Raw genomic sequence first — 23,019 nt, forward strand, 5'->3', positions numbered from 1 at the left:
TTCTGATAATGATGACAAACTCAGTTAGTTCTACAATAATATTTACTATCTTGAATGTCCTTTTATATGGAAATTTATAATCCATGTTGATTCACATGAATTATATAAATTAAAATAACCAGAGAGAGTAATTACAATCAAATTTTTATACATATTTACAAATAATTTTAAATAAAATCTGAACTTACATGTACAAACTATAGAAAAAGAAAAAACACTAGATACAACAAAACTTAAATATTTTAATTTTTTAATACTATACAATATATAACAGAGAATATTAAGAATAATTTTCTGTGTTCATGTCATTTAATCCTAATTCCTCATTTTGTTCAAATGTTCGTTCATAATGAACCACAGTCATCTTTGGATCTGGATCAGGGGCATAAATATTCTACAAATAAAAAGATAATATATGTTCACAAAATAATTATCTTGTGTAAAAAATTCTAAAAAAATTACATTACTAATATTCTACATGAAAGTTTCTAATATTGTATTAAACTTGCATAATGTTTAAATATATAAATACAAAATATAAGATATTAATGCATGAAATTTACAATTAATAAATTTTAAATTTACGTTTTTATAAACAAACTACAAATTCAAAGTTTAAAATAAAATATACCTGTATATAACAATTTCCACAAGGATCATCCATAATGAATGTGATGTTTTTATTTCCTTTACATACCTGTTATTTAAAGTAGATTAATGAAATAAAACTGAAAAAACTTAATATTTCTTATAATAAAATTTTTATTTAAAAAAAATATAGTTAAACATGTTAAAAATTATGGATCAGTAAAATATTTGCATTTCTCCCTACTTATTTTTTAAAGTGTAAAGAATAATTATTACATCTATAGCAGAAAATATTAATAATAATTTTTCGTATTTATATTACTTAATCCTAATTTATGTCCATCTAATCTTGAAAAGCAATAGGAGAAAAAGTAGATGTGATCAATATTTACTTGAATTTATTTGAACAATGTTTTCAAATACTTATTGAGAAATATAACTTATAAAACTAAACAAAAATAATAAATTTTAATCAATTATTAAAGAACACTTTTTTCTCTTCAAACAGGATATTTGGATCAAATCTTCAAAAAAATTTTTCCATATACCATTTATCTTTTAGAATATTTACTGTAAAAAGTGCATTTGGTTTGTTTCAAAGCAGTTAGTTTCTTTAACTATTTAAAAAAAAGCCTCAAACATTTGTTTAAAATATTAAGAAAGTTTTCATTTCAAGACTTAAATATTGACAAAAAGAAGTTTTAATGAACTAAACATTTTTATGTTTAGTAAAAAATAATTCATGTTTTAAATCTACATGTATGAAACTAGAAATGAATCATGACCCTAATAACATAGTAGTATTATTGATCATAAAGAATAATGTCAGAGAGATCAATATACTACAGTATATTTCCTTTATTAAACCCTAGGGAGGTTTATTTTTAAAACAGATATTACCAGAGTTTATTAAGACCAGGATTTTTTCAAGGGCAGAAGTTATTACCATTAGGGTTTCTCATTTCCCGGTCCTTCGCTTGTTCTGAGATATAATTAATTATTTTTAAGATATAAAATAAATCTTAAAATCAAATAATATAATTATTTTTCATTTTTTAAGTAATTAAATATGTCCTGCAACCTCCAAAATTATAATAATAATGCTGTGTAAAACATATATTAAGAATTACCTTTGAATTATATAGAAATTTTCACAAATAGAAAAAATTTATTAAAGTTTGTTGAAAACTGCTTATAACAACAACAGGAAAAAAAAGCCTTTTAATTGAATTGAAAATTTAAAGAAAAAAACAAACTTACACTGAACTTCTAACTTAGAAGGTAATTTACATTTTTTAAATAAAACATAATACAAAATATTATTGTAAATTTTTATAATAGGATTTTAAAAAGCAAAGATGGTCAAATACTCTGATCACTCAATCTGGTTCTTATTTTAATAATGAAAAGTCCTGCTACTGAGAATGCCCTTTCTGATTCAATTGATGTGGGTGGAACTGTCTTTAATGCACTTAAGAAAAGAGAGATGTTATGTTTTTTCATCTGTAGCCTGGAAGATTTCTAGTTAGTTTTCGATGCATTACAGCATTTCTTTTGCTGTCTAGTATTCTTGATTCATCTACCTTGGCTGCTTTAATAGCGGCATTAAGCTTATAGTCCAATAATTCGACATTTCGTTTGGCTTTAATAATCAGATTTATGAACAAAAACTTGTATCCTTGCCCAATTTGCAGAACCTGGCATAATGCAGTTATTGAAGCTACTGGACATGGTTAAAAATTAAGACAACATCAGCACAATTATTCCATATATTACAGGTTCTGACAAAGAATTTTCAGAGTCCTACCACAAATAGGGTAAATATTGATTATTGATAATTTGTGACAGGCCATAACAAGCAAAAATTTAAAAAACTAATAAGCAGACTTAAAATTAATAAATACAAATGTATTCTGACAGTTTATGAGTTAATTATACTTTCTATTTGCAAAATTTCCTCAACCTTAACAGAAAATAAAAAAAAAGTAAACCTTTAAAAAATTTGAGAGATTTCCCAGAATGAGAAGAATTTCCTGGGTTAAAAAACAGCTGGGATCCTGTTAGAGAAACCTTAATTGCCATGTAACAAGAGACAAGTGGGTAAAAATTGAAAGAACTATCTTAATTATTCAGACATTTTCCAAACTATCAAAATCATTTATTGACTATGTTTATGAGTTATAACTACATTTGAAATTATTACGGTTTTGTAGTTAATCCGATTTAATGTCTTTTGATATGATTATTACATAGTCACTCAGATATGCTTTGATGTTGTAAGAATGAAGATCTTGATCTTGACTATCATCTTCTGGTTCTATTTCAAAAAGAGATGGTGAGTTTGAACCAGTTTTCCTAACTACTCTTCAGCTGAAAAGCTTGACTTATAAACTTGATTGCAACTTTCTCCTTGCTCAATATTCAACAATATTTATTTCATTTCAAAAAATGTTTCTATGATCCTTGGAATAGAAAGTGCTATTCAACTCTAGACAATTTAAATAAGAAGTAGAATTTTAAGAGAATTTATAATTAATTTCATATTATAGAAACCTATCTTAAACATCAAGAAAATTGAATTATTTCTCTAAATTCAATTTTTGATCTTATATATTTTTCATATGATGATGATGATGATGATACTGTAATAACAATAATGTATTCATTTATCTTACCTCATCTAAATTAGTTAGAAATGTTTCCATCTTTTCTTTGTGTTGTCTTCTAGCAGCATCGCCAAATATAAATGGATTGTCCACTTTCAACTACAATATTGTCAATTATTTAATATAAATTGAATAAAATTATTATTTTTTTTGTTTTTACCTTAACATTCTCACCTGCTCTTTAATATTTGTTAATAAACCTTCTAGGGTTGTAAACTTGCTACCTAATGTATGAGATCCAACTTCTAACTCTAGTTCAGGAATAAGAATTTTACAAGTTTCTGACTGAAATAATAAAATGATTCGATCAAATATTCAGTTTAATGAAAATTGTGTAAAATTACATAAAATTTATGTCAGTTTAAAGTCAAATATTTTCTAATTACTGTCTATAAGTTATCATAGCTCCTGTGTATATATATATATATGACTAATTACTTGTTTTTTTCACTTGAAATCCACTAAAAAAGTGATTAGATATGATGTAAAAAAACAGTAGAATAAATTTTAATGATAACTGAAAAAAAAAAAAAATTATATAGCCATATGTAAATATTTTAGTTGGGCAATTATATCTTTGTTAATGATTACCTACAGACCAATAATTTTCAGTAATTTTCTTTGAAGTTCACTTTAAATGTACAAATATATCACATAAATACAACAATTACTTCACATTTAGTATCTTATTACATTCACGATTGTGCAATATGTATGTATGTAAGATCTTTCAATTAAATAACAAACATCAAAATTTGTGTATATTAGAAAGTTATTATTTTTCTATTACTCTGTATTCTAATTTTTAAATTTTCTGCAAACCAGAATTTCTTTTCTCAAGTATGATACCAGGTTGTTCAATAAGTTTTGTCGTTCAATAAGAGATGGCGCTATTAGGTTTGTTGTTTTATTTCTCTAAAAATAGTACTACTTTTTAATAAACATGTGTGAAGTTTCATGTAGATCTGTCAACTCATTCCTATATTTGCAGCTGTTCAAAGTTGAAGTGTCAGTGTATTTTTTTACAATGAAAAAAATTGAATATCGTGCAGTGATAAAATTCTTATTTTTTGAAGGTGTAGCACCAAAACAAATTCATGAACGATTGGTAAAAGTGTATAAGGACTCTTCACCTTCAATTAGAACAGTAGAAAGATGGGTTGCTGAATTTAAACGTGGCCGTACAAGTCTCGAAGACGATCCACGTGAAGGACGTCCAAAAAGTGCATCAACACCAGAAATCGTAGCAAAAATACAGCATATGGTTTTGGAAGATTGTCGATTAACTGAGAGAGATTTAGTAGAAGTCCTAGGAATCTCATTAGGCAGTGTGAGCAATATTTTGGCTGATGTTTTGGATTACAGAAAGCTGTGTGCACAATGGGTGCCGCATTCGCTAACTATGGAGCAAAAACACATTCGAGTGCAACTTTCTCAGCAACATTTGGAGCGTTTTAGAAAAAATAAAAAGGATTTTGTGCGTCGTTTCATTACTATGGATGAGACTTGGGTCTACCATCATGATCCTGAATCAAAACAAGAGGCTAAGGAGTGGTGTGAACCTGGTACTTCAGCTCCGAAGCGAGTTAGGGTCCAGAAATCGGCCAAGAAGGTGTTAGCATCAGTTTTTTGGGATGCAAAAGGAATTTTGTTCGTGGATTATCTCCAAACTGGTAAAACAATAAACTCAGACTATTATTGTAACCTTTTGGACCAGCTGGATGTAAAAATTCGTGAGAAAAGACCTGGTTTACAGAAGAAAAAAATCATTTTTTATCAAGATAATGCACCCTCTCATACAGCTCAAAAAACCATCACGAAAATCAGTGAATTAAAATACGAATTGTTGCAACATCCTCCCTATTCGCCAGATTTAGCTCCCTCTGACTTCTGGCTGTTCTCACATCTCAAAAAATTCATGCGTGGGAAAAGATTTTCATCGAACGAAGAGGTAATAGCAGCCGTGGAAGCGTATTTCGACAGTCTTCCGGATTCTCACTTCAGGGATGGAATCCATAAATTAGAAGATCACTGGAACAAGTGTATTGAAGTTCAGGGAGATTATATTGAATAATAAAATGTATTTCAAACCATAAAATTGTGTTTTTTTTTGTCGAACGACAAAACTTATTGAACAACCTGGTACTTAGCCATAAACCACATTCTTATAAATGCTGGATTATAAGTTTAAATAAATTATTTAATAAGAAAAAATTTATCAAGCCGTACATATCCAATAAACTATAACTTTATAAAGCATAATATACAAAGTACAGTATACTTGTAGCATAATTTTAGTGTTGAAATGTATAAAACATACACACACATTTTACTGTTACATAACAATTTCATTAAAAAAATAATAATAAATAGATTTTGTAAATACTATAAGATGAATAATAAATATAATATAAAATATGGAAAAGTTTAAAACATCCTTGAAAAAAATTCAACTTTGCCTCTCATTTATACGTATGTATAAAATAATTAAAAGTGATAAAGTAACATAAAACAATATGTGATAAAAAAAAAAAAATATGATATAAATTATTCAGCTTAACTAACCTTTAAAACATCCCTAGTCATATCATGAGTTCCAGTAATTTGCAACTCTATCCTGATGCCAGTGGGTTCAATTCCAGAACCACTTTTTACTTCACTGGTTCTATGTCCGCAATGATCACACGTTGTTGCCATTATAATTACTTCTTTGAACTGAGGAATTTCTATCATCATCAAAAGAGATGTTTATATTAAAATAAAACAAAATAATTACTCAAAATTTTCACATTTTTTCAAAAAAACAATACTTGTAAGTTTCATATTTGTCTGACAAATGCTATTGCATAATGAACAATTTGTTGGAAAAGATACTACTTCATTATGAAAGTCTTCAGAAGTTTCTTGCTTATCTGAATTCTCAGCATTTTTATTAGGAATATGTTTCTAACAAAGAGAAAATAATATTCTAAAGATTAACAATATTCAAATTTATATTCACATGATTATGATGTATAAGAAACATTAATACTTACAATACCCAATAATTCATCTTGTTCGGAAGTCCTTGTGTAGTTATGAACTTCAAGATTTTCGTCCTGTTTTGGTGCACAACTATAACTTAAGGATTAATAAACTGAAATATTTTTATGCTTTTACTTTAAGATAAAAATATTTAATCTATAATATTAAATCTGTTAATAGTATTTTCAGGAAAGAAGGATACAAATTTTCAACAAAAGAATTGCCTGAAGGATCGTCAATCACCTAAAAAAGTTAATTTTTATTTAAAAACTACACAATAGAAGGATTTTTGTTTATATACTATATCTTAAACAAAACAAAAATGATTCTGCTTTATATATTTTTGATTCTAAACATTCTTTTATACACGTATTGTCAGACTTAGATAGTATGAAGTTCTCTTTTCAATAAATTTTTCTGTGGAATGCTGAAAATGTCTCTCTCTTTCATATAAAAATATTCCTATTTAATAAAGTTAATGTCTATATAATCAGTCTTCAAAAAAATCTTATGTTTTGTATTGATAAATATTAAAATTTTCATGTATTTCTTTAACTAATCAGTCAATTATGTGTATAGTACTGTATTCATAACAAGGTCTAAACATCTGTATCTGAAGATATCAATAGTTTTAAAAATAATGATCTTTCTAATGTATTCAAAACTATATGAAATGGCTTCTGTCAACAAGAGAATTTTTAATTATATTTAAATAAAGATAAAATCATTTGTATTAAGTAAAATAACTCGATAAAAAAATTTACAGTTGAAATTTTAATAAAAGACACTATATCTTCTGTTTGATTTTTCTGTCTAAAGTAATAATTTATTTTGTTATTAATACAAATACAAAAATATTTTCATAGAAAATAAAAAAACACCATTACAGTAAATTGTTTTTTCTTTTCATTACTATTGCGTTTATTTTTTATTTTATTAATTTTCTACATAATGAATTCATTGCATTTCCTGGAGGCAATGTGTTACATAAATGTTCAGCTGTACTTATTTAAATAATAAATTTTTTTAATGATTCAAATAAACACAAGATAAAAACTAATTATAAAATGAATTTTATAAAATTTAACAATTAAAATTTATTTGCAAATTTTGTTTGGAAGATCTCTCAACGTTTCAAATTTTTAATAAAAATATTAATGCATGATGATGTATAAAATGAAAGACAACATTAAAATCATAGTTTGTTCTTAAAATTTTAAAAAATAAGACTATTATCTTAGCATGTAAATGCTGAACATGCAATGATATTAATAATAATTATTAAAAATATTGTATTAATCTTGTATTAATCTTCATTCTTGTAACTTGATATAATACAACACAAAAACAAAAGTCAAAAGCATGTGACTTTAACAAAACCAACAGAAATACACAATGTTTAATAATAAAATTCAACTATGTTTATTGTAAGATGGCCAGATAGCTGAGCAGTTAAAGTGGTAGCCTACAGCTCTAAGAGATCCAGGATCAAAGATAGACAGATCAAAAATCTACAGGAATTATCTGGTGTACTCTGTCTGAATATGTCAAGGTTCCATCCCTCATCACCTGGCTGTCCCAATATGGGCCTAGTTGAATCCATAATGGGCTTACAAAAAAGCCCTCTTAGTGCCCCCAGAGTAGCAAGAGTATAAAAAAGAAGAAAAATAAATCAAACCCAATGATGTAAAATTATTTCAAAATAAGTTAATAAAAAATATACAGTATGTTTAAAATCAAATATATAATTTACTTCTGTGCAATGTACAGTATAATTTTAAATATATACAATAAAGGCTTGAAAATACTTAAAAATTTTTACAAGATATACAGTAATTTATTAATTAATTATAATTATTAATAAATTAACAACACATTTTTATCAATTTTAATATATAAATATTTAGAACGTATCCAGACTTCACCATAAATATATTATATTTTTGATGTAATGCTAACTTTTAACTATTTTGTTTAAATTAAACTAATTAACTAAATCACTTGTATTCAAACCTGCATAATTTTAATAATTATCAATATATTTATTTATTAATATGCATTAAATTGAATACACTAAATTATTATAGATATAATAATTTAGCATTCAATTTAAATTCTCATAAAATATAGCTAAAATATTTATTATATTGCTTTACTAATAAATAAATATATTATTGATACTAGTATAAAAGTAAAATATAATAAATATTGAAAGAGAATTTATAAGTTTATTCACAAAATAATATCTTGTAGACAGATAAAATAAATTGTTAACAAATTCTATTTCTTTTATTTTGATTTTAATAAAGAACTTTATTTGCATATTTTTAAATATAGTGACTAGTTACACTTTTACATATATTAGAAAGTTGTTATTTACTGTCAAAAGGATACTTTGACATTTCAGTGCTAAATCTAAATATAGAAATGCTGCACTTAAAAAATGATACATTTAAAACAAATAATTTTATATATAATTAAAAAATGTTAATTTCTCTGTAAAACAATCTGAAATTGAATATTCTAAAATACTCCAGAATGATCAATTTAATATTTTACAAGTTTTATTAACTAACTGACCAAAAATATTTCCGCTAACTAAAGGACTGTCACTCTTTTAAACTTCTGAGATAATCAAATGACTTCTAAATAAAGTGTGATGCTGAAACAATTTTAGGTCATGCTCTCATTGTATTGTGAGAAAAAAGTTTTAATGACATTATTGATTTGTATCTCTATTCTAATCATTAAAAAAAAAAATTGAAATTTTATATTTTAATTCAAAAATTTTAAACAATATAGTTAAATAATTTGACTTCCAGTACACACGGTAAATCAAAAGTTTCTTGCATCTTTTTCAGATGGCACTTTTTGACAACCTTGAAAATAAAAAGATCCACCTAATTGCCAATGCATGACTTCCTATGTAACAACATTAACAAAATGTATCTTCTGGTGCTTTTGAAATCAAGAGGGTGTAATGGACTTTTGATTCATCCTGTACACGTACACTGAAGATCAAATATTAGTGATATATATATATATATATAGATATGTAATATATACACACACACACACACTACTTACAATATGAAATGGATTTTCAAGCATTTTTAATTCACTTATTTTAATTATAAAGTCACTCATAATGGAAGCAGCAGGATCATTATCCTGAAAGTACAAAAAACTTTATATATATAAAACAAACTTCAATTTATAATTATTAAAGTTTATTTATTAGAATAAAAATTTAACATGTTAATTATTCTACTTCTTACTGATGCATGATACTCTAAGGTTCTTTGTATCATCTGAATTGCCAATAAATTGGAGAATAGTACAATTGATATAATTATAGGATAATATCTAATCACTAGTTTTAATCGTGTGTCAGTATTAGCATCATCTCTTCAAAAATAATTATTTTCTGCATATAATTATGTTAAATGATTTCTATTTACTATGCAAATAGGCTAAAATGTAAGGTATTGAAAGATAATTTAATGCCTTTCATTTAGCCTAAAATTGTGTTTAAAGTTACACAAAGCCAGATGTGTAATTTTAAACAATTTTTTGAAAGACACTATATTGTCAAGATTTCTACTTTTTCTCTCTGCTTTTTCTATCTAATTGAAATAAATAAAAATGACACATGCAGTTGCAATTTATCATCTACTTAAATCAATAACAATAAGAAATTTATTAAAAATAGCATTTTAATAGAATTACAGATTATCCAAGAATGTAATGCATCATTGCCTGATAATTAGCATGCAAAAAGGACTAAGGATACCAAATACATTGATCTAAAAACTCATTTTTTATTTGTGGTTAGTTGTTCACAACAGAATTTCAAAGAAATTTTTGCTAGAATTATTGTAAAATAAAGTTGCACTGTAATGCTGATTTTAATATTTCAATTAATGTACTGTACAATCAACCCTCATTAGTATGCCACTGTCTGTTCTTTCCCACTTTTTGGCACTATAAGAGGGTGGCACTATTTTGAAATTTAAAAAATATACTGCTGAAGAAGAGAAAATTTAGTGTAATATAAATATACCTCTACAGCAGAAATAAGAGTTGGAATAAACAAGTAAAATGTACACACACTACAAGTAACTACAAAACATTTATTTCGAAACAAAGAAATCTGGTATTAATGACTGCTTTTTTTATGCGCACTAATTTCATCAATAATATCATTTATTGCATAAACATGGGGCATTACATCAGAATCAACATATTATACTTCTAGAAAGGTTCTTATTATTCTAATGCTTTCTTTTGCTTTTTTAGCAAATGTTGGATGTTGCATTTTTTCAGTCTCATCATTTGAATCAGAATTTTCAGTGTGATTTGCAGTTCACAGGATCTCTAGAGAAGTTGAGGTGCAAGTATAAACGTTAAACTTGTACAGCAAGCAGAAGTACACGTTTGACGTTTTAAGTAAAAGACCTTGCGGTGCTCATTCACAACATCACGTGACTCAGTGAACGTCGCACATTGACTCATGGAAAATTTGTTGAAAAAAATGGCGGATACATTTAACATCGAGGGTTACCAGCAAAGGTAAATAAACAAATTAAACTGTTTAAAAGTATTTATAGGATGTTTAATAACACTAAATAATTATTTTTAATTAGCATTTTGTCTCCTACCGTATGATCGAACGATAGGTCTACCTCATACTTTTGTTGAGGGAAGTAGTGGCTTATGTAAATTCAAAAGCAGCTTGGAAAATTAATTTTTTAGAAAATTTACAAATGTATTATGCTGCTGATGGTAGAAGACGCCATGGAAGGACAAACCTACTTTAAGATAAGCTATTATGAAGACAAATATATGTAAATTCTATAGGCACTTCACATCACTTGCTAAAAAATTGAATAATTTCTAGATTAAAATCGTCTGTTTTTTTACAATATTATTTGTAAATGCTTAAATAATCATTATTTTAATAAAATATGTCATAATTTTAACCACAAACACAAAAAAATAAAGAAGTTTAAGCCAATTGTGTACTCGCCATTCTAGACATAGCAAATGCTATTATCGACTGTATAGAATTGCCAGATGGTGGCACTCATCCATCTGCTGTTCATGTTTTGGGCTGAATACGTGCGCCTCAACCTCTCTTCTTCTCTGTTCATTTCTTCAAAAGTTGGAAAATTGTCATCAAGGTTTAAACATTCTTCTTAAGTTAAAGAATTTTCCAATGATGCTGTTGCTTGAAACTGGTTCAAAACATTTGTCAGCTCTTCTATACCATATGATTTTGCTGCAATGGACTATAAACTGATGGAATTAATCCTGTATGGCTCCAGCAATTTCAGATTGTTCCAGGTGTTACAGGAAATTGTCTTGTCTAAGCTGCATGTGGTAATACAGGGTGCGACACGGAAACTTCATTATTTGAAATGTGCACCACACAGCGACCATTACTCCTTGGAGAGTGGGGTTGAGCGCATTCGAAAGGGCGTGGCCTAATGTTTTTTTGTATGGTTAGTTTAGTAATGATCATGCAGTGGACAAGAGAGGAGCATGCGTTCACCGTGGTGACTTACTTTTCCAATGGCCATTCGGTCATTGCAATCCAGCGTGCATTCAGGAAACAGTTTAATATCACACCTGCAGGTCATGTTCCTGATCGAAAATCGATTGTTCAGTGGGTGGACACGTTTATGGATACTGATAGTGTGCAGAAAAAGAAACCAGAACCTTCAAGAACCACCAGGACACCAGAAAACGTCGAGAGAATAAGGCTGGTGATTTTGAAATCCCCTAAGCAATCTGCACGCAAACATGCAGCTGCGCTTAGAATTTCTGATCGCACGAGACAAATTCTTCATGAAGACCTGAGATTTCATCCATACAAACTGGCAGTGGTGCAACAACTTAATCCATGCGATTTTGTTTGAGGGGCGATCTTCAGTGGCCAGCATGCTTGCCAGATTTAGCCCCCTGCAATTTTTTCTTATGGGGATATCTTAAATTCTTGGTGTATACCAATCGTCCAAAGACCCTGGGTGAGCTGAAGAACAATATTCGTGCTGCTATTGCCAACATAGACACAGACATGCTGGACAAAGTGGACTGAAACTTCCAATTTCGACTCTCCAAATGTATTGACCAGAACGGAGACCACCTTCAAGATATAATTTTCAAAACCTAATGAAATAAAACTTTAAATGTACCTCTATGTAAAGAAAAAGAATTAAATTAATATCTCCAATACTTTTTGTTTTATGATTTTTTAAAATAGGGAAGTTCCTGCACCGCACCTTGTACAATCCACTTTCATCCACATTATAAACATTTTGAAACTCATACCGTCTAATCATGTCAATGTTTCACAAGCATCTGATACAACTTGATCATCCACTTCATCTGTTTCACCTTGCCTGATATGCTGTGAAAGTCCATGACACTGCTTGGATCATGTCAACCAACCCTTGCTGTATTGGAAGTCTGTAATTCTCATGTCTTCCAAATTCTTTTGCTTTTTCTATGATTACAGTTTCTGTTAAAATTTCATGCTTGGCATTAACTTGGCTAATCCACATTACAAGGTCATCTTCAAGATTCTCATGTTTAGCAGATCTAAGATGCAATGCCTTAGAGGAAGGCTCTTGCAGCCACTTTGTTTTTTTCTTCCAAGATGTGTCCAATGCATCTGCGACTGATTGTTTTCTTCCACAAAAAAAGTCTTCTGTTATTCTTTGTTGTTGATTACCATTTGGAAATTTCTCTTTGTATAAACAAAGTTCATTTTTTTCTTTAATCAAAATGACTGCTTATTTACTCATATTGAGGAAACTCACATAACAGCAGATTACAGCAAGTTGACAATACAATAAAGTATATCATTATGAAAGAGCAACAGATTTCAAAGCAAGAAGTTAAGATTCATTGCTATCTGTGGTGGGTGAAACACCCAACATTTTACCAGAATGATTCATTACAAAACTGTTCAGGGGAAAGGGATTCCAAAATTTTTACTGGCATTAAGTGAACTAGCATAATAGTGAGGTTTTTTAATATATACTCCATATGGAAGATTTGTTCATAAATACATGGCAGTAAATGAGGGGAGCACTCTAACAAAGGGGCATACTAATGAGTGTTAACTGTATTTACTTTTTTAAAATCAGATTTCACAAACTGAAAACCTTCTATAATTCTGAAAATTTAAATTATATTTATCAGTTCAAGATATTGAGAATTATTTTATTTTTTCAAATGATAAATCTACTACAATTTATTTCATCTATATTATATTTTTGATACTAACTTCCATTGTACTTCTCTTCTGCGATAATCCGGCAATTGCCCTGTCGATTATTCCTTCAATAGTTGTAATACCTAAATAAAAATAAGTATTTTTTAGATTATTATTCCAATAACACAGTGACTTACAAAATTTTATTTTTATTGCCATATGCTTATTCATATTTTCCAAATACAATGTAATGTGCTCATTATCACTGTAAATATATTCATTATATTTACTTGCATTAACAACACATACGTAAATCAATATCCATTATTTCATACAATGTTTTTCAATTTAAAAAATATTTTAAAATAATGCTTATTATAACATACAACTGACCTGAAAAATAAGCATTTTTAATTTGAAAAATTTTATTTAAAGGTAAGTTGTGCAATAATCACAGAACTAAAATTAAAGTTCACGTTTAGATTAATAAAAGCTCTTAAAATGATAAAGCTACCTTAATTCCAATAGACTTTTCTTTTAAACTATTTTCAGTAAAATGTGCAAAAGTTGAAACCTGAGTAAGGTTTCCTTTTGCACATTTTATCTTACCTTAACAATATTGAAATTTTTCACCTTTGAAAGTATAACAATTACATTAATCTAACAAATGTTTGCTAAAAACCAGAACCTGTGAAATGTAGAGGGAATAGTAGAAACCTTGCTTATTGCAATCCAAAGAGAAATACAGATGCAAAAGACAGAAATTCATGTGTTCTGTATTTCCAGTGGTGCAGTGCCAACTGTCAAGAAATAAGTTATTTTTCATTAGAGGTTTGGCTCAGTCTTCCATTTTTTATTTCGTTCGTTCAGTCTTCATTTTGTTTCTATGTTTTTGCAATGTTATTTTGAAGTTTTATTTTTGTGTTTATGTATTTTTCCACAAAAATTGATAATATAAACCTTCACAAAACTGTGGACTTGCAAACTAAAGATGATGACAATGAAAATTATGAAGACCAGCTAATAGAAGAGTCTGAACCTTTAAATCAAACACATTTTCAGTTACATAAAGGCTTTGAAGAAATTTGGAAAGGCTTGATCAAGGATTTTTTTTATAAGATTATAGACAGAAATTCATTTGAATAACTTCATTAAAAAACTAAAGACAACTAAGTAATGTTAGATTGTTTTACTAAAAAGTGAACTTTACCCAATTATTTGCATGTATCAATAAAATCTTTACAATACATCCGGACATCTGTAACAAATACAATTTGAATAAACATATGTAAATTGCAAAAAAAAAAAAACATTTTTCAGCCAATCTCATAAAAGAATTATTTTCAAGGCATTTGTATAGACAATAGAGAATAGGAAAGTAGAAAGACTATATTCTGTCAATGACAGAAAACCTATAAGACATGGAGAAGCAAGATAGTCCTGTTGCATTCTAACTTTTGCAGGTTTTACTGTATTTACATTTGTTCCATTAAAACAACATAAAGATGAACACAACAGTTTATTAAAAAAGTATTTATCTTCAAATATATATTGAATAGAATACACTGTTAAATTTCATTATAAAACAAAAATAAACACTAATTCTATTAAACAATTGTATATTTAAATAAATACACGTATCCTCACATTATGCAATTAATTAGTTCCAAGAAAACATATAAAGTGAGCTGACTGTTTACATGAATTAAACAAGGACTGTATTCCCCATAACAAAACATACCTACCTAAAATTTCAAAAGAGGTGTGTTTATTTTTTTCTAATTATTGCAACTGCAATTCGTAATTTAATTTGATTACAAATCAACTAATATAGAAACTGAATATGGATCATCCTTTACTCGTTCATTTGACACTTGTGGGTCAGTGGATTTCTGATGTCATTGAAGAAATTGTTATAAAATTAGTATCTATTTTGTGATTAAAAAAATTTAAAACAATAAAATTATTGTTTATGATGCTTTAGATTCTGCAGCTGAAAAAGACTAAACACTTATAATATCACTGCATATGATGACAGTTAAATGTAGACACAGACACACAATTTAATTTAAGGTTTGAGTTCTTGAAATTGTGTTATAGTGAAATGATGCATAATGAGTGATAGTGTATTATTATTAATTCAAAATTTTCATCAATTATAATTCTAATTAATATGAAATCATTGCAAGAATTTCTAATTATTACTTAAGCAAAATTTTATACTTACCCCCTTCTTGTGAACCTGCAGGAATTTCAAATTCTAATTCAGGAATCTGAAGAATGGATGTTTTTGTCTTCACAACAGATCTAGTAAGATCCTACACAAGAAAATAAAATTATTGAAAAGATACATAACAAAAAGATTTTTAAAATACTAATTTAATTAATACTGTTGATAAGTCATTATGAGGATAGTCACAATTAATTTCATGTTTTTATAAATAAGACAAAACTTCAAATTATCAATAGTTTTAATATTAGAAATGCTATAAATTCTTAACATCTAATTATTGTATAAAATTACAATTTTAAGAATATAAAAGACTAATTTCTGTTAAATTATCACTAAAATAGTTTTTAATATTAAAAAAAATTCTTAATTTTTTAACAAAGATATTTTACCTTGCGGATAATGCTTTTGTTAAAACAAGTCTAAAGTTGAAATCATTTTCAACTTTAGACTTGTTTCCAATTATGTTTGGAAACAAGTATAACTATAAAATGCTATGGTTTCTCAAATTTTATAGTTTTAACTCTACACTGTGTCATGTATATTGCAGTGCTTTTCCAACACTATGTACCATACTGTCATGTTTGCACTTATACCTGTTAATCAATAACCACCATCCATATTTTATCTATTGTCGCAACTCCTGCATTTCTCATAATCCATTTGTACCACAGAGTTGACAAGAGACATAATTGTCCGAAATGCATACTCAAAGAAATAAAAAGTTTTTCTAAAGCTTGTCGTCCTTTTTATCGATGGTATAATAAGTCTAGTGAAAAGGAAAAGCCACCTTAGTGCTCGTATAATTAATTATTTCTAGTTTCATTGCAGTTTCCTATTTCAATGACAAAAGTCAAATTTACACTCAGATAATGGGTTGAAAAATTTCAATAATTTAAAAATTACAGTGTTTGTTTATATTATTTAGATACTTTCTGTATTATTGGCTATATATTATGATGCATTAAAAAAATTATTAGTCTTTTCACCAGTAGGCTTAGTCCTTTCTTGGTTAAACCTGGTTAACCAAGTCAAGGTTATAAAGGATGAGCCAGCATCATCAAAAATAGCAGACACCAAAAATTCTCATTCATGCTTGTAAAAGGATTAATAATAACAATCTACTTTCTCATTTTCTTATTCAATATTTAGATATTATTCAGCTTGTAGATAACATCTCAGGTAGATTCTAAAAGAAAATTTTATGAAACGGCTGAAAATAAATTTTTACAGAAGTTAGCAAAAAATTAAAAAAGTATTTGATTCCTAATGTAATTACTGTTTTGAGAATTTTTTTCTACAATTTTTAGCTTGATATAAGCTCTTTAACCTACTAAAAAATGAAAAAAGGAAATAAAACAACATATTAGCATGAGATAACAGTGATGTGATGACAAATCTTGTATAAAAAAAACTAATATGGTAGGTTGATAAAAGAGAAAATCTCTCTCATAGTTAAAAACATAAATGTTGGAAAAGCATTTAACAACTTATAACTGCAATATAAATAATACATTATTAAAACATCACATTAAAAAATAATAAAAATAAGTAAATAAATAATAAAAGATATAAGTACTAATGATATATAAAAGAGCTTTTCATTATAATTCTTTTTCTTTCATAATTTGCTTCATAATTTCAATTTTAAAAGTTATTCTTTATAAAGTTTAAATATTTAAACATTATATTATTATAATTTCATGTCAAACTATTTTTAAAATAATGGAATCCTTTGATTTATGTATAATATTTAAATATATTTGACAGTATTATAAAAATGTGTGAGGCTAGCCGGGGATAGAAGATACTGTTTTGATTGTCTACCGGTTAATCGGCAAACTAATTGGTAGAATTAGTCCCCTGGTTGTCACGGAGGATGGCTTCCATAGATTATTGGTAAACAAGGGTCTGTAAGGATCCGTGTAAGTTGTTTTCCTGACACCAGTTAACCAATCTTTTATAGTGGGTTAACACGCTATTAATTGTCTCGTGGAATATCGAGTGGGAGGGATTGCAAGTACGTTGGAAAGGGGAAAGGTGGCAGTTGAGTCAAAGAATACTCCATTTGACAAATAACAAAATAAGATTTAATTAAAACAAAATAAAAGTTGTTTTACAATACACTGAATGTACATCTTTATGAGTATACGATACAATTATCGAAACAGAAATCGAAATTTGGTGAAAAGTTTAAGTAAATTATATTATATCAAATATTATATTTGACTTAAATTTGAAAGAAATAAAGAGAGGGGGAGCAATCTTCACAAATGCATATAAGTATTAGTTTGTGACCTCTTTGTTAGACCTTCTTGAGTAAAATACCAAATCTGTGATTTTAAGTTGAATTCTTTCAAAAAAGAAATGGATTAGCTTTCTGTAATTTTACATGCAATATTATTCAATTGTAAATTAAACATATAAGATACACATAAAATGTTCTAAAGCTGTGGCACCCATGGATAACTGGCAAGCCAAACTGTACATAAGTGATTAATAGAAGAGCAACAAATATTCTGTGTATTCCATATATACAAAAAGTAAGCCTATTTCTATCATTTCTAAGTAGTGACTCAAATATGTTCACAGACCAGATTTGGCCTGGGTCCATAGTTTGGGTATTACTGTTCTAAAGTATTATTTATTTGAAGATTATTCTTTTCAATAGTATACATTATGTAATAGATCTTATACAGAAAATATTGAGCAATGTAACAAAATCAGTGATTAATTTCACTGCATTCCAGAGAAACACATGAATTCTATAATTCACTACAATCTATAATTTAAAAACAGTATTTAAAATTTTAATCTTAATTCTATCTAAATATCATAAATTGAAGTTACCTTTGGCGTTTTCACAGTTACATTATAATGAACACCTTTCTCTTGAATCTGACCAGCAGATTGAATTTCATTGTTTTCCCATCCACACATTTCACATGTAAATGACATAACTATCACTTCTTTAAAAAATGGAATTTTTGTAGGCAAAATTCTTGTTATACCCTAAATGATTTAAATATTTATTTTAACAAATTGAATAATATGAATGTCATTTTGATTTAATTAAATTGCAAAAATACTAAAGTACACAGTGTTCTCCTTAAATATTCCTAGTTTTAAACTGTTTTGTAAAATCCAATTTGTTCAGAAGTGTTGAAAAATGTTGGCCAAGACACCATTTCTTGTGTATGCACTTAACTCTTTAAACATGAAATTGGCCAAAATTGGTTCAAAATGAAATCAGCTGATGGAAAAGTTGTTTTATTAGTTTTTGCTATACAAGTTTTCCTTGTAGCCTGAAGGGCAAAAACAATTTAGTCTTTAGTTACATGGTAAGAAAAAGTTTTCAGAGTTTAGAGTTAAAAGGGCCAGTGCTGGCATAAGTGGTGATTCGACCTCCACTACATAATCTAGATTGCTTGGTCCACCTAATCACCTCTCTCTAAATATTTTTCTTTGTGGGCATGTCAAGGATCATATGTACATTACAAAAGTGCCAGACATGAGAATCCTGTGCACAAGAGTCACAGATGCCATTAACAGCATCTGTGACTCTTGTATACAGGATTCTCATGCTGGCTTAGACATGGGCCAAAATCAAGTGCAAACCAGATATACTTGCCCTAAGTTGCAAACCAGATATACTTGCTATGTCAGGAGCATGTGATAATGTACTGATTTAATATAATAACTATCTTTTACAGATGCACTTTATTACTATTGTCTACAGTACTATGTTTCTTTTCCCAAAATTATTCCTCAAAACAAGAGACATTTTAGGAGAATACCCTGTATATTGATAGTCTTTCATAAAATTCTTACATTTTTTCCACAGTTTAAGCATAAACTTTCAATTTCACATATCCCATTTTCAGGATCATCATCTTTAGGATCACAAAACACAGATTTATCAGATTTTTCCATTTTTGAATTAGTCTATTAGGTATCTACATATAAAAAAAATTTAATGCATATATTAATTATCAACATATCAAATATTAAATTAAAGTATTATTAAATAATCTTTTTAATTATTAAGTATAAAATTATATTATATAAATTAAATTAATTAATTAATAATTAAATAATTTCTTAAATAAATATTCATCTTAACAGTAGTAGTAACCAAATAATTTATTTTTAAATTTTTGAATTAGGGCAAGCTTCTTCTTAAATTTAAAATACATGAATAAAATTTAAAATTTGAATTTAAAAACTTGATATAAAATTTGAATATAAATTCATTCTACAGAATCAATAATAAATTTATTTTGAGATAATGCTGAAAAATGAACAATCACAGCAGTGATTCCCTACCAATTAGAAAAGTCACTGACTGACTATATATACAGGAATCAGAATTGCTGATTTTCAAGGGTCCATTTATCTGCCCCAAATGTCTAAAGTAATTTCGAATATCTCGTTCGAAAGGTAATTGTTTTCTTAGGTAGTCTGCAAAATTTCAAGATTTTCTGTGAAGTGCATGCCAAAATAAGCAATTGAAAAGTACAAAACTTGCCAAAAAAGCTGTATTTTCTTCTTTTTCTTCATCTGGCACTGCAGATGCTCATAGAGAAAAAAATTACTGGGTCTAAAATGTTCAAATTTTAAACTTAAGACTTTCTCTTGATCAGTGAGGTGCTGGCGAAACTTCCAGGTCAATAGATCATGGGGAGCTAATTCAATTTTATGGCTTAATTTTATGCTTATAAGGATAAAATCACATTGAAATAAATGAATTTTATTCAAATTATTACTCAGAATAACAAAAACTCAAATTTATATGAATTAAAACTTTTTATAATGATCTTTCTAAATGGCATATCGAAAATATCAGTCAGCAGTGTGTTGGTCAATGACGTGTTCTGCTGGTGCTCAGCAACCACCAATGTAATAATATAATTATTAAACAAAAAACAATTGATATCCAAATGAAAACATCTGAGATGTAAAAAATTTGCACTAAGTAAAAACTTATGACAATTTAGACAATAATCAAAATTTTTCTTTGGTAAAGACAAGCTTAGCAGTTTGAAGCAAAATGTAGAAAGAAATAATACAGGTAAAAATCTTGTGGGTACCTCATCCTAACACCAAGTTTATCTTTCCTAAAAAAAAAAACTAAGAAAAATTTTGACTGTCGTCTAAATTGTCATAATTTTTTACTTGGAGCAATTTTTTTTATGTCTCAGATGTTTTTGTTTGGATTTTAAAATTAATCATTAAAGAAATATTTTTCAGGAAATTCCTATCTTAGTTTGTCATTTCTAAAACAAAATAAATTACAACCTTTCAAAATTTCCAAATATTACATCTAGATTTTGATGTTTGGATGAACTTTGTATGTTCCACATTCAGAAAAATTCATCGTTCTAACAAATAGTCCTATACATGCTAGAGGATTAAATGTTATTTATTATGATACATCAATAGTATTTTATGTTTCTCTCTTCTGTAATTTTATTATTACTTGGTCTTTGCTTAATTAAATACTGTTTTGTCACCAACTTCTGTCTTTTCCAGATGGAAAGACAGGACAGAGAGAATGTGGACTAGAAATTTTTGTAAAGAAAGAATTTCTTTTCACTAAAAATTTTCAATAAAAATTTCTTTAAACACTTTGCAACAAGAATAAAATTTCTCTGCTAGTTACAAAACTGTTATCATGAAGTAATCTAAATATGTTTCATAAGATATGCAATTCTTGATTTTATTTTATTTGCATACAGATGGCATCTGTTTTCCCACTAATAAAATACATGGTAATTATTATATTCACCTGACAACATTGCTATTGTCTTAATTTTATTATAATTTATATTATTACAACATTCTGCCAACTGATCAGTTTATAACATTTTATCTAAAGATTATTATTTCTTGAGATAGTTACAGAAATTTTCTAATACCAAATTCCCTATATACATTATCAACCAAATTTATTTCTCTAATTTCTTCAAACATGCACAGCTGATCAAAATGCATACATCTGTATGATTGAATATATTATTTCATAATTTCTAAATTGATTATTTAAAAGTTATTTCTACTATGAAATACAAATTTTAAAATTAAAATTTGTTTTTTCTATTCTTTATTATATTGTTACTATGATTTTTCCACTTTGTGTTATTGGGTTGATTCCACTTCATTTCCCCTTTCTTTCTCAGAGAAATTGTCAGTGTTGATGCATCAAAATATATCAATATAATTTCAGAATGTCATGTTCCTATTATATGTACTGTACATGTTAGATTCATCAAGTTACAAGCTGTTTTTTTTTTCTATAGGTCACAAAAAACGTAGTATCAAACTGAGAAGAAAGAACATTTCTGACACCTATTATATGAGTTCAACAAAACTCAAACCATTGCCAATATTACCAGAAACATTTGCTGTGTGTGGGGAAAATGTTACAGCACAGTGATGAAATGATTTTCCCATTCCAGAGATGGAATTTCTGATCTCAATGACAGTGCCTCTTAGACTTTACCCATACACTACAGATATCACATATTGTTGCCTGATCACATACCATCTCAGTGGCTAATTCTTGTGTTATTTGATGGTGATTCTCATGGAGGATCGTGTATTCATCAAAGTTCACTTGACAACTGCTGCAAGTGCTGTCTTGAGGCCAAAAATTCTGTTGCTAGAAATATCTATGCACAGTACAAATGTTTCTAGCAGCATCAATAGTAGTGGCACCTTTGTAAACTCATACAGAAGCAGGTGTTGAAAAGTTCTTTCTTCTCGATGTAATATTAACCTATTATTTTAAATTCTTTGTTTTTATTATTTTCAATTAAAATTTCCGCAAATTGCATAAAACAAATTCTTACTCAATTGTCGAACCACGGAAATTTTGGAAACAACCGTCGAAAATATACGAGAGAATTTTAAAATCCACGCTGAAAAATTTGAAAACTTGTTCGTTTCCACGTGAAGTCAAAGAAGAGTTGCCTACTAAAGCGCCATCTTTACTTCTTACATTGTAGAATTTTTAATGGAATTATTAATTAGTAAATAATTGATAATTTTTTCAATAATAAATATAAATATAATTTAAATTCATACAAAGTTCTGTAATTAAAACTACTGTCATTATATTAGAATTGCATTTAAAAAAATGACTTTCTCTTAAATAATTTTTTTTCATTTTTAATTCTTTCTGCCCTGCGGCAACCGATAATGCCTTTCTTCCATAAGCTTTCGTTGCTTTTGATATGTCGGGCCCAACGATATATAACTACTGGACACCGAACCGGGCCTCCATCCAG

At 27.7% G+C, this 23,019-nt stretch overlaps 1 protein-coding gene across 1 annotated transcript; it reads right to left on the minus strand.

The window, feature by feature from the left end:
* Positions 1-222: 222 nt before the first annotated feature.
* On the minus strand, positions 223-22,671 carry Zpr1 (zinc finger protein Zpr1). The gene is made up of 14 exons (XM_067262223.1): positions 22,582-22,671; positions 19,562-19,686; positions 18,581-18,742; positions 15,728-15,818; positions 13,573-13,643; positions 9,366-9,449; positions 6,481-6,521; positions 6,290-6,368; positions 6,065-6,200; positions 5,820-5,980; positions 3,429-3,539; positions 3,264-3,353; positions 632-697; positions 223-394 (listed from the first exon to the last, which is right to left on the minus strand). The coding sequence occupies exons 2-14, from the start codon at positions 19,661-19,663 to the stop codon at positions 281-283; spliced, it is 1,308 nt and encodes a 435-aa protein (XP_067118324.1). The 5' UTR covers positions 19,664-19,686; positions 22,582-22,671; the 3' UTR covers positions 223-280.
* Between the last annotated feature and the right edge of the window lie 348 nt (positions 22,672-23,019).

Source organism: Centruroides vittatus, unplaced genomic scaffold (genome assembly GCF_030686945.1).
Source record: "Centruroides vittatus isolate TY-2023 unplaced genomic scaffold, ASM3068694v2 contig_1422, whole genome shotgun sequence".
Classification (NCBI taxonomy): domain Eukaryota; kingdom Metazoa; phylum Arthropoda; class Arachnida; order Scorpiones; family Buthidae; genus Centruroides; species Centruroides vittatus.

Bases quoted from the DNA above. Each gene is read 5' to 3' on its own strand.
- Zpr1 (XM_067262223.1), bottom strand. From the start codon at position 19,663: ATGGAAAAATCTGATAAATCTGTGTTTTGTGATCCTAAAGATGATGAT. The intron at 5,981-6,064 runs GTATTGTTTTTT...TGATGATGATAG, and splicing joins GACAAATATGAAACTTACAA to AAATTCCTCAGTTCAAAGAA. The intron at 3,354-3,428 runs GTGAGAATGTTA...ACAATATTGTAG, and splicing joins TAACAAATATTAAAGAGCAG to TTGAAAGTGGACAATCCATT.